Source organism: Rhinopithecus roxellana, chromosome 17, assembly GCF_007565055.1.
Source record: "Rhinopithecus roxellana isolate Shanxi Qingling chromosome 17, ASM756505v1, whole genome shotgun sequence".
Classification (NCBI taxonomy): Eukaryota; Metazoa; Chordata; class Mammalia; order Primates; family Cercopithecidae; genus Rhinopithecus; species Rhinopithecus roxellana.
The window spans coordinates 40119515-40133236 of record NC_044565.1 but is presented as its reverse complement, the minus strand read 5'-3'; the positions used below and the strand labels follow the sequence as shown (position 1 = coordinate 40133236).

The window sequence follows — 13722 nt, the reverse complement described above, 5'->3', positions numbered from 1 at the left end:
ATAAAATCCACAAACTCTTTTGCAACAAGGATATCTGCCAACTTTACTGAAAGAAGAAAAAAGGATATTACCACAGAGCAAATGTTATCTGAAGCTAAACAATTCAGCTGAACTCTATGTTCAGCTAGACTGTATATCTCAGAACATTCATTTACGCATCACTGCATTTAACATGTTCACTGGCTACTGCACACAATGCTTCAAACATTCTTTTTTTTTTTTTTTTTTTTTTTTTTTTTTTTTTTTTTTTTTTTTTTTTTTTTTGAGGCAGAGTCTTGCTCTGTCCCCCGGACTGGAGTGCAGTGGCCAGATCTCAGCTCACTGCAAGCTCCTCCCGGGTTTACGCCATTCTCCTGCCTCAGCCTCCCAAGTAGCTGGGACTACAGGCGCCCGCCACCTCGCCCGGCTAGTTTTTGTATTTTTAGTAGAGATGGGGTTTCACCGTGTTAGCCAGGATGGTCTCGATCTCCTGACCTCGTGATCCGCCCGTCTCGGCCTCCCAAAGTGCTGGGATTACAGGCTTGAGCCACCGCACCCGGCCAATGCTTCAAACATTCTTATCCATAAAATTTTTTAGAAGGACTAAGTTTAAACTAGGTAGGCACAGAAGTCAAAATAATGTGTATTTTCATTGGTTTATTCAAGGGAAAATATTATTAGCAAAGACTAGTTAAAATCACATTGAGGAACAGGAATCCTTGTTATGAACTTCGATTATACTAACATTTGTTTTCCTAAAATTTTATTTCCTATAGTCTCAATAAATGTATTATTTAGAAACTGGTCTGATATATATAATTACAGAAAAGAAACAGATAGCAAGTGGCTTAAAAGTATCCCCTATCACAATGACTTTTCTTTTTTAAGGATTAAGATTGTTAGAAGCCTTTAGCTACACCATAAAAATTATTTAATCTCTCAAAACAGTTATTTTTCAAAATTTCTGTCACTCTCATATCCCTAAATAAGGAGGGGTCAAAGAAAGAAACTGTTATTTATGCCCATGTTTTAAAAACAGAATCATGATCGACCTCATGAGTAAAGATTTAATAAATACTGACAAACTGTCATTTAGTAATTAATGGTATCTAACCCAACACTCTAAAAAGAAAATGTGACAATAAAAATGGCAACTTATAACACAACTCACAAAAATTAGTCTTCGAAATACCTAAAGATGCATACCTCTGTGTCCAGGAATTGATATAAGTAAATATTTTGAGAGTATGTTCCTTTCTGAGCTGCAGTCCATCACCACCTTCTACATCTGATACTGAAATAAAAAAGAAATTTTAAAATTATGAATAATGCAAAACCAGTATTAAAGCCAATAGTTCAAAATAAAGTCAAGAGTTACAAATGCAAACATTTCAGATAATCATTCTTTTGCTTCCAAAGAAAATAAGTCTACTTTTAATTAACTCATATGAGTTTAAGAACAGATTTTTGACAGATGTAAGGGGGGGGGGCGGTGAGACTTCGCCACTTATTCTGGGATTATCTCTCATCTCCAAAACCACCCTTCTGTTGTGATGCTGAGGCTGGGACCATGCAAGCTACATTTTTCATTTCCAGCTGTCTTCCTGTTAAGATCTTGTTCCTCCAGTGCCTATAGAAGAAGGCAGGAGGAGAGACCAAGGACTTGTCAGTTTGCTGTATCTGAAAGCAGTAGCACTGATTCTAGCCTCCAGCTTAGTATTCTAAGAACCAGTCTCATGGCACTCCTCTCAGGTGTATCAGCAGTAGCCACAGAGCATACCTTCCTTGAAGTCATAGCTTCCTTCACACGGCCTTCCTCTTTTGATATGAGGAAGCTTGAGAACATTCAGTTCTCATTAAAAGACCATTTCCCCAAATAATAAAATTTGAACATATTCTCATAATTCCATCATTTTAATGCCTTTTACCTTCTTCGGTTGGTCCACACAGCTTTACAAAGTAGAAAACATAAGGGTCTTTGAAGCCACTAAAGCAATTATTATGTATGTATAAGAAAGCATTTTTGAGGCTTATCAGTTTTTTCACTGTTTCTTTATATGTTGCTAGTGTCTTCTCTTTAATCCCAAGAAATCTTGCCTGGATTTCTGCATCACATTAATGTGAGGAGGAGAAATCCCCTATGAAGCAGTAAGATGTCCCACTATACTAATATATTTCCTGTACCAAATACATATGAGGTTAGTTTACATTTAAAACACACAGACACCCCCCTTCTACTTAATCAGACTATATACACAATGTTAAGACTTACAGCACACTTCCTCAATTCAGCTCCAAAAATGCTGGTAAGCTGAACTAGGAGGTTTGAAGATTCCTCTCTGGTAATACTGATTAACCAAGAAGGGGTTTAAAAAAAATTACCTCGGCCAAGGAAAAAAGGAAAAGGCGTAAGGCTAAAATATATGTGAAACAGTCACAAGGTAGTAACACCTACACCCAAGACCAGGCTTTTGGGACCTAGATCACATCTGAGGCCCTGTAAGCCGTAGACACTACTGACCATCAGGGAGAAGACTCGGGCAACAAAGCCTAGCAACTAGGACAGAATAAGATAAAGTGGGGGCCTAAGATGAAGCAACCACTAAAAACAACCTCTGGCATCGTATGATTTCAGCAAGGTGAAGAAGGCATCACAGTACGCCCTGTCAGTTTTCCTTCCCCAGCCTTAAGAGTGCCTAAAAACACAGGGAAGAGTGGCTACAACCATCATATCCCTCTCTAACAAAAAACACACAGGACACACATTCTGAAAAAAGTTTGTGTGGTCAGAAAACCATCCTCACCAGAGGCCCGCCTGGCAGCCTAACTGCTAAACAACAAAAACTTTCCATCTCATTCCATCCAACCCAGAACCAGAAAGGCAAGGGAAGGACATTTCATCAGACTAGAGTTCTCCAAACACACAGCTATCATCATACTCAATAGTGAAAGCCCGAAAGCTCTTCCTCTAAGATCAGGACCAAGATAAGGTGGCCACTTTCATAACTTTTATTCAACATAGTATTGGAAATTCTAGTCAGAGCAATTCAGTGAGGAAAAAAAATGGAAAGAATTCAAGTTACCTCTGTCCGCAGATAACACAAACCAACAGAAAACCCTAAGGATTACACAAAAAGAACTGTTAGAACTAATAGCCTGTAATCCCAGCACTTTAGAAGGCCAAGGCAGGCAGATCGCTTGAGCTTAGGAGGTCAAGACCAGCCTGAGCAGCATAGTGAAACCCCATCTCTACCAAAAATATAAACAATTAGCCAGGCACGGTGGTGCACACCTCTGGTCCCAGCTACTCAGGAGGCTGAGGCGGAAGGATTACTTGAACCTGGAAGGTTAAGGCTGCAGCAAGCCGAAAAAAATCAGTGGCTCCCATTAAACTGCAGTTTGGATTTCAGCATTCCAACCTGGGTAACAGAGTGAGACCCCCTCTCAAAGACAAACAAACAAAAAACTAATAAATGAATTCAACAAAGTTACACGATACAAATTCAAAACACAAAAAGCAGATACACTTTTGTCTTTTTAAATTTTTGGTTTTTTGAGACAGTCTCACTCTTTTGCCCAGGCTGGAGTGCAGTGACACAATCTTGTCTCACTGCAACCGCTGCCTCCCTGGTTCAAGCGATTCTCCTGCCTCAGCCTCCTGAGTAGCTGGGATTACAGGCGTCCCACCACGCCTGGCTAGTTTTTGTATTTTGTAGAGATGGGTTTTCACCATGATGGCCAGGACAGTCTCAAACTCCTGATCATAAGTAATCCACTCACCTCAGCCTCCCAAAGTGCTGGGATTACAAGTCAGATGCATTTCTAATACACTAACAATGAACAATTTAAAAAGGAAATATTTTTAAAATTACATTTGAGTCAGCATCAAAAAGAAAAATAAAAAGGAACAAGGAGGCAAAAGACTTGTTAACAATGAAAACTGGGCCGGGCGCGGTGGCTCAAGCCTGTAATCCCAGCACTTTGGGAGGCCGAGGCGGGTGGATCACGAGGTCAGGAGATCGAGACCCTCCTGGCTAACACGGTGAAACCCCGTCTCTACTAAAAATACAAAAAACTAGCCGGGCGCGGTGGCGGGCGCCTGTAGTCCCAGCTACTCGGAGGCTGAGGCGGGAGAATGGCGGGAACCCGGGAGGCGGAGCTTGCAGTGAGCCGAGATCGCGCCACTGCACTCCAGCCTGGGCGACACAGCGAGACTCCGTCTCAAAAAAAAAAAAAAAAAACAATGAAAACTACAAAATGTTGCTAAAAGGAATTAAAGAAGATGCAAATAAATGGAAAGAAATCCCACATTCACGGGTTGGAAGACATTATATTGTTAAATATCGACACCACCTAAATTGATTTATGAATTAAAAGCAATCCCTATCAAAATCCCCAGTGAGGCCCAGCAGCTCACACCTCCAATCCTAGTGCTTTGGTAGGTCGAGGCAGGAAGACTGCTTGAGGTCAGGAATTCAAGACCAGCCTGGGCAACACAGCAAGGCACCATCTCTAAAAAAATATATTTTTTAAAAAATTAGCCAGGCATGGTGGCACACGCCTATAGTTCTAGCTACTCAGGACACTAAGGATAAGGTGGGAGAATGGCTTAAGCCCAGGAGTTCAACACTATAGTGAGATACGATCATGCCACTGCACTCCAGCATGAGTGACAGGGCAAAATACTGTCTCTTAAAAAACAAACAACAAAAATAAGTGTTCACAAGTTATGTGGAACTGGAACCATTGTGTACTCTTGCTGGGAATATAAAATGTTGCAGCTGCTGTGGAAAACAGTATGACAGTTCCTTGAAAAATTAGAAACAGATTTACCATATGATCCAGCAACCCCCACTGGTGAGCATATATACTGAAATGAATTGAAAGCATGATCTCCAAGAGATCTTTGCACCCTTATGTTCATAGCAGCATTATCTACAACAGCTAAGAGTTCAAAGCAACCCCAACGTCTACCAACGGAAGAATGGATAAACAAAAAGTGGTATGTACATACAATGCAGTATCATTCGTCCTTAAAAAGAAAATCCTGTTATACAGTACAATAGAGATGAAACTTAAGGACATTAAACGAAGTGAAATAAGTCAGTCATGAAAAGATATAAACAGTTATGCATTGCTTGATGATTAAGGACAATGCTACATTCTGAAAAACATGTGACTGCATAGTTGAACAAACATCACAGATTATACTTACACAAACCTAGATGGTATAGGCTACTATACTACATGCCTCTACTATATGGTGTATAAATATCCCATTGCTTCTAGGCTACAAACCTGTATGGCATGTAACTGTAATGAATACTCTAGGCAACTATAACACGATGGTAAGTATTTGTGTATCTAAACACATTTAAGCATAGAAAATGTACAGTAAAAATACAGTATTATAACCTTAGGACCACTGTCCTACACTAGGTCCATCATTGACCAAAACATAGTTACTGGGTGCATGACTGTACTTGTATAATTCAAGTGGTATGAAGTATTTAAAGTAGCCAAATTCACAGAAACAAAGGAGAAGGGTGGTTGCCCAGAACTGGATTTCAGTTCTGTCACGTGAAAAAGTTATAAGAGATTTGTTGCCCAAGAATGTTAACATTTCTAACACTACTCAACGATATACATAAAAATGATTAAGAAAAGACATTTTTGGCAGGGCGCGGTGGCTCAAGCCTGTAATCCCAGCACTTTGGGAGGCCAAGACGGGCGGATCACGAGGTCAGGAGATCGAGACCATCCTGGCTAACATGGTGAAACCCCATCTCTACTAAAACAGACAAAAAAACTAGCCGGGCGACCTGGCGGGCGCCTGTAGTCCCAGCTACTTGGGAGGCTGAGGCAGGAGAATGGCGTAAACCCGGGAGGCGGAGCTTGCAGTGAGCTGAGATCCGGCCACTGCACTCCAGCCTGGGCGACAGAGCGAGACTCCGTCTCAAAAAAAAAAAAAAGAAAGAAAGAAAGAAAAGACATTTTTGGTTCATGTCTGTAATCCCAACATTTTGGCAGGCCAAGGCAAGAGGATCGCTTGAGCCCAAAAATTCAACACCAGCCTGAGCAACATGGCAAGACCCCTTCTCTATTTAAAAAAAAAAAAAAAAAAACTAAATTTCATGTTCTATACTTTACCACAATTAAAAATTTTTGCAATTATTCTTTAAAGGAGTTAGGGAAATCCAAACTGCAGTTTAATGGAAGCCACTGAATTTTTTTTGAGAGGGAGTCTCACTCTATCCAGCAGGGTAGAGTGCAATGGTGCAATCTAGACTCACTGCAACCTCTACCTCCCAGGTTCCAGTGATTCTCCTGCTGAGTGGCTGGGATTACAGGTGCATACCACCATGCCAGGCTAATTTTTGTATTTTTAGTAGAGACGGGGTTTCACCATGTTGGCCAGGCTGGTCTCAAACTCCTGACCTCGTGATCCACCCACCTCAGCCTCCTGGGATTACAGGTGTGAGCCACTGCGCCTAGCTCCCACTGATTTTTTAGACTGAAAACAGGTGGGAGGCAGAGCAAGAACAGAAGGCTCCACTGATCATGCCCATGCCCCCACCAACAAAAATACCAAATTACGATCTACATAGAAAAATCACCTTCATAAAAAACAAAAATCAGGTGAGTACTCACAGTACCTGGTTTTAACTGCATATCACTGAAAGAGGCAACACAGAAACAGACCTCAATTAGCAACTATACACACTTCCTGTTCCCCCATCCAGTAGCAAAGGCCTGGTGCCTAGAGCCTCTCGGTGCTGGGGGAGGGAGAACGCAGCAATTGCAAGCCATTGAACTCAGTGCTGTCCTGTTAAAAGCAGAAAGTAAAACCAGACCAAATTCAGGTGACACAGACCCAGGGAGGGAGCATTTAAACCAACCCTAAGGCAGAGGGCAATTGCCGATCCCAGGGGTCCCAACGTGAGTTCCCACCAGCCTCACCACGGTGGGCTACAGCACTCCGTGTTTCCAAGTAAACTTTTTGGCAGTCTAAGCCGTAAGGACTACAACTCTTAGCCGATTCCCAGTAATGAACGAACTGGGCCCCAAAACAGTAGAGGTGGTGGGAAGGGGGATGGGAAGCAGGGAATGAGACATACTGAGACACCAGGTGGGGCTGCCAGTGGAGTGTTGGCCATCACCCCTTCTCCCAGACAGGCTGCACAGCTCAGGGCTCCAAGAAAGATGCCTTCCCTCTATCTTGCACCTTGGATACCAGCTCAGCCACAGCAAGACAGGGCACCGCTCAGAGTCATGAGGTCCCCATTCAGGGCCCTAGCTCCCAGACATTTCTACACACACCCTGGGCCAGAAGACAGGACCTGACAGCATTCATCACCTAACCGAAGAGCCCCTGGGCCCTGAATAACCGATAGCGATATCCAAGTACTACATTGAGGGCCTCAGGTAAGCCTCTGAGACTTGCTGGCTTCAGTGAGATTCAGCACATTACCAGCAGTGGTGGCTATGGGGCAAAACTCCTACTTGAGAAAAGCAGAGGGAAAGAGTAAAGGGGATTTTGTCTTACAGCTTAAGTACTAGCACAAACACAGCGGGGTGGAGCACCAGCGGATTCTTGGGTATCCGTAATTCTAAGACCTGACTCAAATGGCATTTCCGGACCTGCCCTGGGCCACAGGGGAGCCCACTGCCCTGAAGGGTGAGTTCCAGGTGACAAAGCATTCACGACAAGCTGACTTCAGAGACACTGGGCCTTAGGGGAACATCGGTGATAGCCTGGCAGTACTCCTTGTGGCCTGGGGGTGGCGGTGGCTATGAGGTGAAGTTCCTCTGCTTGTAGAAAAAGGGCCGGGCGCGGTGGCTCAAGCCTGTAATCCCAGCACTTTGGGAGGCCGAGATGGGCGGATCACGAGGTCAGGAGATTGAGACCATCCTGGCTAACACGGTGAAACCCCGTCTCTACTAAAAAATACAAAAATCTAGCTGGGCGTGGTGGCGGCGCCTGTAGTCCCAGCTACTCGGGAGGCTGAGGCAGGAGAATGGCGTAAACCCGGGAGGCGGAGCTTGCAGTGAGCCGAGATCCGGTCACTGGACTCCAGCCTGGGAGACAGCGAGACTCCGCCTCAAAAAAAAAAAAAAGAAAAAGAAAAAGGAAGGAAGAGTGAGAAGTACCTCGTCTTGTGGTTTGAATGCCAGCTCAGCCACAATACAAGAGTATTGCTCTAGTCCCTTAACTCCCAGACAACAAACCTCCGGACCCACCTGGGGTCTAGACACCTTGCTGCCCTGAAGGAAGAATGCAGGTCTGGCTGGCTTTGCCAACTGCTGATTGCACAGCACCAGGGCCTTGAGCAAACAAGGGAGGTAGCCAGAGTGCAGTTACAGCAGGCCTAGGGTGAGATCCAGCACAATCCTAATTTCAAGACTGACTCAGCACAGTCACGGTGGTCACAGGGGTGCTTGTGTCACTCACTCCAACCCCAGCTTTAGGTGGCTCATAACAGAGAGACTGTGTTTGGGATAAAGTAAGGAAAGAGAACAAGAGTCTCAGCCCGGTAATCCACAGAATTACCCAGATCTTGTCCAAGACCATCAAGGTGGTACCTGTATGAGTCTGCAAGAACCACAGAATTACTGGGCTTGGGGTACCCCCTAAAGCAGATACAGCTTAGATCACAATACCCAAGTTCTTTCAAATACCTAGAAAGCCTTCCCAAGAACAGCTTCAAATAAGGCCAGACAGTGAAGCCTACAATAAATACCTAACTCTTCAACACCCAGACACTCAAGAACATCTACTAGAATCAACACCATCCAGGAAAACATAACCTCACCACATGAACTAAATAAGTCTTCAGGGACCAATCCTGGAGAAACAGATATGTGACCTTTCAGACAGGGAATTCAAAACAGCCGTGTTGAGGAAACTCAAAGAAATTCAAGATAACACAGAAGGAATACAGAATGCTAGCAGATAACTTTAACAAAGATTAAAACATGTAAAAAGACTCCAGCAGAAATTCTGGAGCTGAAAAATGCAATTGGCATACTAAAGAATGCATCAGTCTTTTGCAGAATTGATGACAGAGAAGTAAGAATTACTGAGTTCAAACACAGGCTATTTGAAAACACACAAGTCAGAGGAGACAAAAGAAAAAGGAATTTCTAAAAATGAAGCATGCCTACGAGATCTAGAAAATAGCCTCAAAAGGGCAAATCTAAAGAGTTTTTGGTGGCCAGGCGCAGTGACTGATGCCTGTAATCCCAGCACTTTGGAAGACTGAGGCAAGTGGCTCACCTGAGGGTCACGAGTTTGAGAACAGCCTGGCCAACATAGTGTAACCCCGACTCTACTAAAAATACAAAAGAAACTAGCCAGGCATGGCGGCGCGTGCCTGTAGTCCCAGCTACTTGGGAGGCTGAGGCAGAAGAATCGCTTGAACCCAGGAAGCAGAGGTTGCAGTCAGCCGAGATCGCACCACTGCACTCCAGCCTGAGCAACAAGAGCAAAACTTTGTCTCAAAAAAAAAAAAAAATCTCCCAAATATTAAATGAATAAAGGCAAAAATGATATTTTTGAGTACATGATTTCCTAATGATTCTCAAAAAAAAAATGCAAATGTTAAATCACTCACTGAAAACTGGTTAACTAAGGGAAAAATCAGCCATTTATCCTGACTTTCACGTAAAAATAGTAAATGAAAGTAATGAAACAGGTAATAAAAGCAAGTTTCTCCTGATACAGATAGTTCACCTAATCAAAGAAAAAAGTGACAGGATTAGTTTTGTAACTGTTAATGTAATAAAAGCCCTAGGCAATGGCTGCTTGCATTACAAAACAAGCATAACTATGACATTAAGTGACACTCCAACCTACCCCATGGAAGAACACAACACAACCTATGAAATAGTCTTGCCAAGAAATTTAACCTGAATCTGATCAAGCCTCTAGATCTAATAATAAAAGTATGGAAATAGAAATGACAAAGCATATTAAATAACTGCACAAGGATAAAATCTGCAAAATCCAGATGGGAAATCCTATGCACTAAATAGCTAAGCTTCTGTAACAGACTTAGAAAAAAACATGCTATGCCAATTCAGAGGTAACTCCTAGGAAGTGAAGCTTGAAAACAAAGAGAAAAGAATTATGTATTAAAACAGTAATAATAACCAACAGAGACATCAGTGGCTACGAACTACAGGGCAGCCAGAATTCACAGAATTAGTCCAGACAGGCAGCCAACAAACAAAACACAAAGAGCAAAACAAAATAATAACTTTACTCACACTAGAAACAAACCAAATTTTCATTAGAGTGGATTGAGTTTAAAAATAAATAAATAAATAAATAAAAAGGACGCACTTCGGGAGGCCAAGGCAGGAGGACTACTTAAGGCTAGGAGTTCTAGAACAGCCTAGGCAATGGTATAAGACACTATCTCTACAAAGCAAATTTTAAAATTAGCTGGGTGTGGTAGCATGCGCCTTTGGTCCCAGCTATTCAGGAGGCTGAGGTGAATGGGTTGCTTAAGCCCCAAGCAGTCAAGGCTGCAGTGAGCCGTAATGGCACCACATCTGACAAGTAACAGAGTGAAACTACCTCAAAAAAAAAAAGTTATCGTATATATGCCAACATATGGAATTCTATTCAACAATAAAAAGAAACCGACTACTGATGCACCAATAAGCAACACAGATGACTTCTAACCGTATGCTAAGTAAAAAGAATACCAACCAGATGTAAGTAGTACATAAAGTTTATTTCCAGCTGGGCACAGTGGCTCATGTCTGTAATCCCAGCACTTCGGGAGGCTGAGGCAGGCAGATCACCTGAGGTCAGGAGTTCAAGACGAGTTTGGCCAACATGGTAAAACCCCATCTCCACTAAAATTTTGTATTTGTAAAAATACAAAAATTAGGCTAGGCGCAGTGGTTCACGCCTGTAATCCCAGCAATTTGGGGGGCCGAGGCGAGTAGATCACGAGGTCAGGAGATCAAGACCATCCTGGCTAACATGGTGAACCCCGTCTCTACTAAAAATACAAAAAATGAGCTGGGCGTGGTGGCGAGCGCCTGTATTCCCAGCTACTCGGGAGGCTGAGGCAGAAAAATGGCATGAACACCCAGGAGGTGGAGCTTGCAGTGAGCCGAAATCATGCCACTGCACTCCAGCCTGGGCGACAGAGCGAGACTCCATCAAAAAAATACAAAAACTAGCCAGGCACGTTAGCACATGCCTGTAATCCCAGCTACTCGGGAGGGTGAGGCAGGAGAATCACTTGAACCCAGGAGGCAGAGGTTGCAATGAGCCAGGATCGTGCCATTGCACTCCAGTCTGGGTGGCAGAGGAAGACTGCCTCAAAAAACAGTAATAATAATAAAATAAATTTAAAAATAAAGCTTACGTGACAAAGCACATCAGCAGTTACGACAATGCAGACTTGGTGGTGGGGCTGATTACAAAGAGGCATGAGGAATAATTGGGTGATGGAAATGTTCAATTGTGGTGGTTCTTACATGAGTGTATATATTTGTCAAAATGAATAAAAACATACCCTTACAATAGGCTAACCTTATTGTATGTAAATTAGATAACAATTTAGTTGATTTAATTTTTTAAAATCAGCAATTCTAATATGTCTCATGTGAATCTTGATTCAAATTGTGAAGGAAAAGTTAGAATTTTTTTAAGTTGAGAATATAAGGGAACTTGAATGCCAACTATTTCATATTAAGAAATTACTCTTTGGGAGACCGAGGCAAGAGATCCCTTGAGGCCAGGAGTTCAAGACCACACTGGGCAACCCCTTCGCTACAAAAAATAAAATAATTAACTGGGCGTGGTAGTGCAAGCCTGTAATCTCAGCTACTTGGGAGGCTGAGAAGAGAGGATCACTTGAGCCCAGGAGTTTGAGGCTCATAGTGAGCTATGATCGTGCGCCCCTACACTGAAGCCTGGGCAACAAGACCCTTACTCTTTAAAAAAAGAAAAATGGAAAAGAAATGAAACGAAACAAGAAGAAAACTAAAGAAATTTATACAACTAGACACTAGAAAGGGTAGAGAAGAGGAATGTAGGGAAAGACTGGTTAATGAACAGAGAATTATACCTAGCCAGGAGGAATACATTGTACTGTTTTATAGTACTGCAGGATGATTTTTTTGTTGCTGTTGTTCTTTGGAGCTTTATCAGGTTTTTGTTTGTTTAGAGAAGAGATTCAGCTGTCACTCAGGCTGGAGTGCAGTGGCACAATCGCAGGTCAGGTCACTGCAGCCTGGACCTCCTGGGCTCTAACAATCCCCTTGCCTCAGCCTCCCAAGTAGCTGAGACTACAGGCGCATTTCACCACATCCAACTAATTATTATTTAAACTTTTTTTTTTTTTTTTGAGACGGAGTCTCACTCTGTTGCCCAGGCTGGAGTGTGATGGCGCGATCTTGGCTCACTGCAAGCTCTGCCTCCCAGGTTCACGCCATTCTCCTGCCTCAGCCTCCTGTGTAGCTGGAACTACAGGTGCCCGCCGCCACACCCGGCTAATTTTTTGTATTTTTAGTAGAGACGGGGTTTCACCGTGTTAGCCAGGATGGTCTCGATCTCCTGACCTCATGATCCACCCGTCTCAGCCTCCCAAAGTGCTGGGATTACAGGCGTGAGCCACCACGCCCGGCTCTATTTAAACTTTTTTAGAGACAGAGTCTTACTGTACTGCCCACACTGGTCTTTAACTCCTGGCCTCAAGTGGTCCTTCTGCCTCAGCCACCCAAAGCACTGGAGTTATATACGAGTCACTGGTCCTGGCTTTATGATTACTATAGTTAATAACTTATTTGGTATTTTTAAATAGCTAACAGAGGCCAGGCATGGTGGCTCACACCTGTAATCCCAGCACTCTGGGAGGCCAAGGCAGGTGGAACACCTGAGGGTAGGAGTTTGAGACCAGTCTGGCCAACATGGTGAAACTTCATCTCTACTAAAAATGCAAAACCTTAGCCGGGCATGGTGGTGGGTGCCTGTAATCCCAGCTACTTGGGAGGCTGAGGCAGGATAATCAGTTGAACCTGGGAGGTGGAGGTTGCAGTGAGCTGAAATCGCACCATTGCACTCCAGCCTGGGCAACAAGAACAAGACTCCATCTCAAAAAAAATAGATAAATAAATAGAGAATTTTGAGTGTTCCCAACACAAAGAATGATAAATGTTTGAGATAACAGTAATTACCCCAGTTCGATCATTACACACCATATAAAGGTACTGAAATAGCATGCTGTACCCTATAAATATGTGTAAGAATTACATGTCAATTTAAAATAACAAAAAACAGGACATGGCCAGGGGTAGCAGCTCATGCCTGTAATCACAGCACTTTGGGAGGCCAACGCAGGATTTGCTTGGGCCCAGGTGTTTGAGACCAGCCCGGGCAACGCAGCAAGACCCCGCTGTTTTTCAATTTAAAAAAAAGACATGGAATGTGGTGACATTTTCTTGTAATCCTAGCACTTTGAGCTGCCAAGGTGGGCAGATGGCTTGAATTCAGGCGTTCAAGAGCAGCCTGGACAACATGGCAAAGCCCCATCTCTACAAAAAAAAGAAAAAGACAAAAATTAGCTGGGCATAGTATCCCGTACCTATAGTCCCAGCTACTCGGGAAGCTGAGGTGGGCAGACAGCTGCAGTGAGCCAAGATCATGCCACTGCACTCCAGCCTAGGGGACAGAGTGAGACCTTGTCTCGTAAATACATAAACAAAGCTGGGCACAGCGGT

The 13722-nt window shown here is 43.3% G+C and overlaps 1 protein-coding gene across 7 annotated transcripts in view; it reads right to left on the bottom strand.

Annotated features, from left to right (window-relative positions):
- The window catches only part of USP34 (ubiquitin specific peptidase 34), a 291125-nt gene that overhangs the window by 235215 nt on the left and 42188 nt on the right, over nt 1–13722 (bottom strand). For all 7 annotated transcript variants that reach the window (XR_004054451.1, XR_004054449.1, XM_030921651.1 and 4 more), the window contains exon 2: nt 1186–1273. Coding sequence is in view for 5 of the 7 variants with exons in the window: in XM_030921651.1 (XP_030777511.1) it covers nt 1186–1273 (88 nt within the window). In the remaining 2 variants the exon portion in view is untranslated. The remainder of the gene's footprint in view (nt 1–1185; nt 1274–13722) is intronic.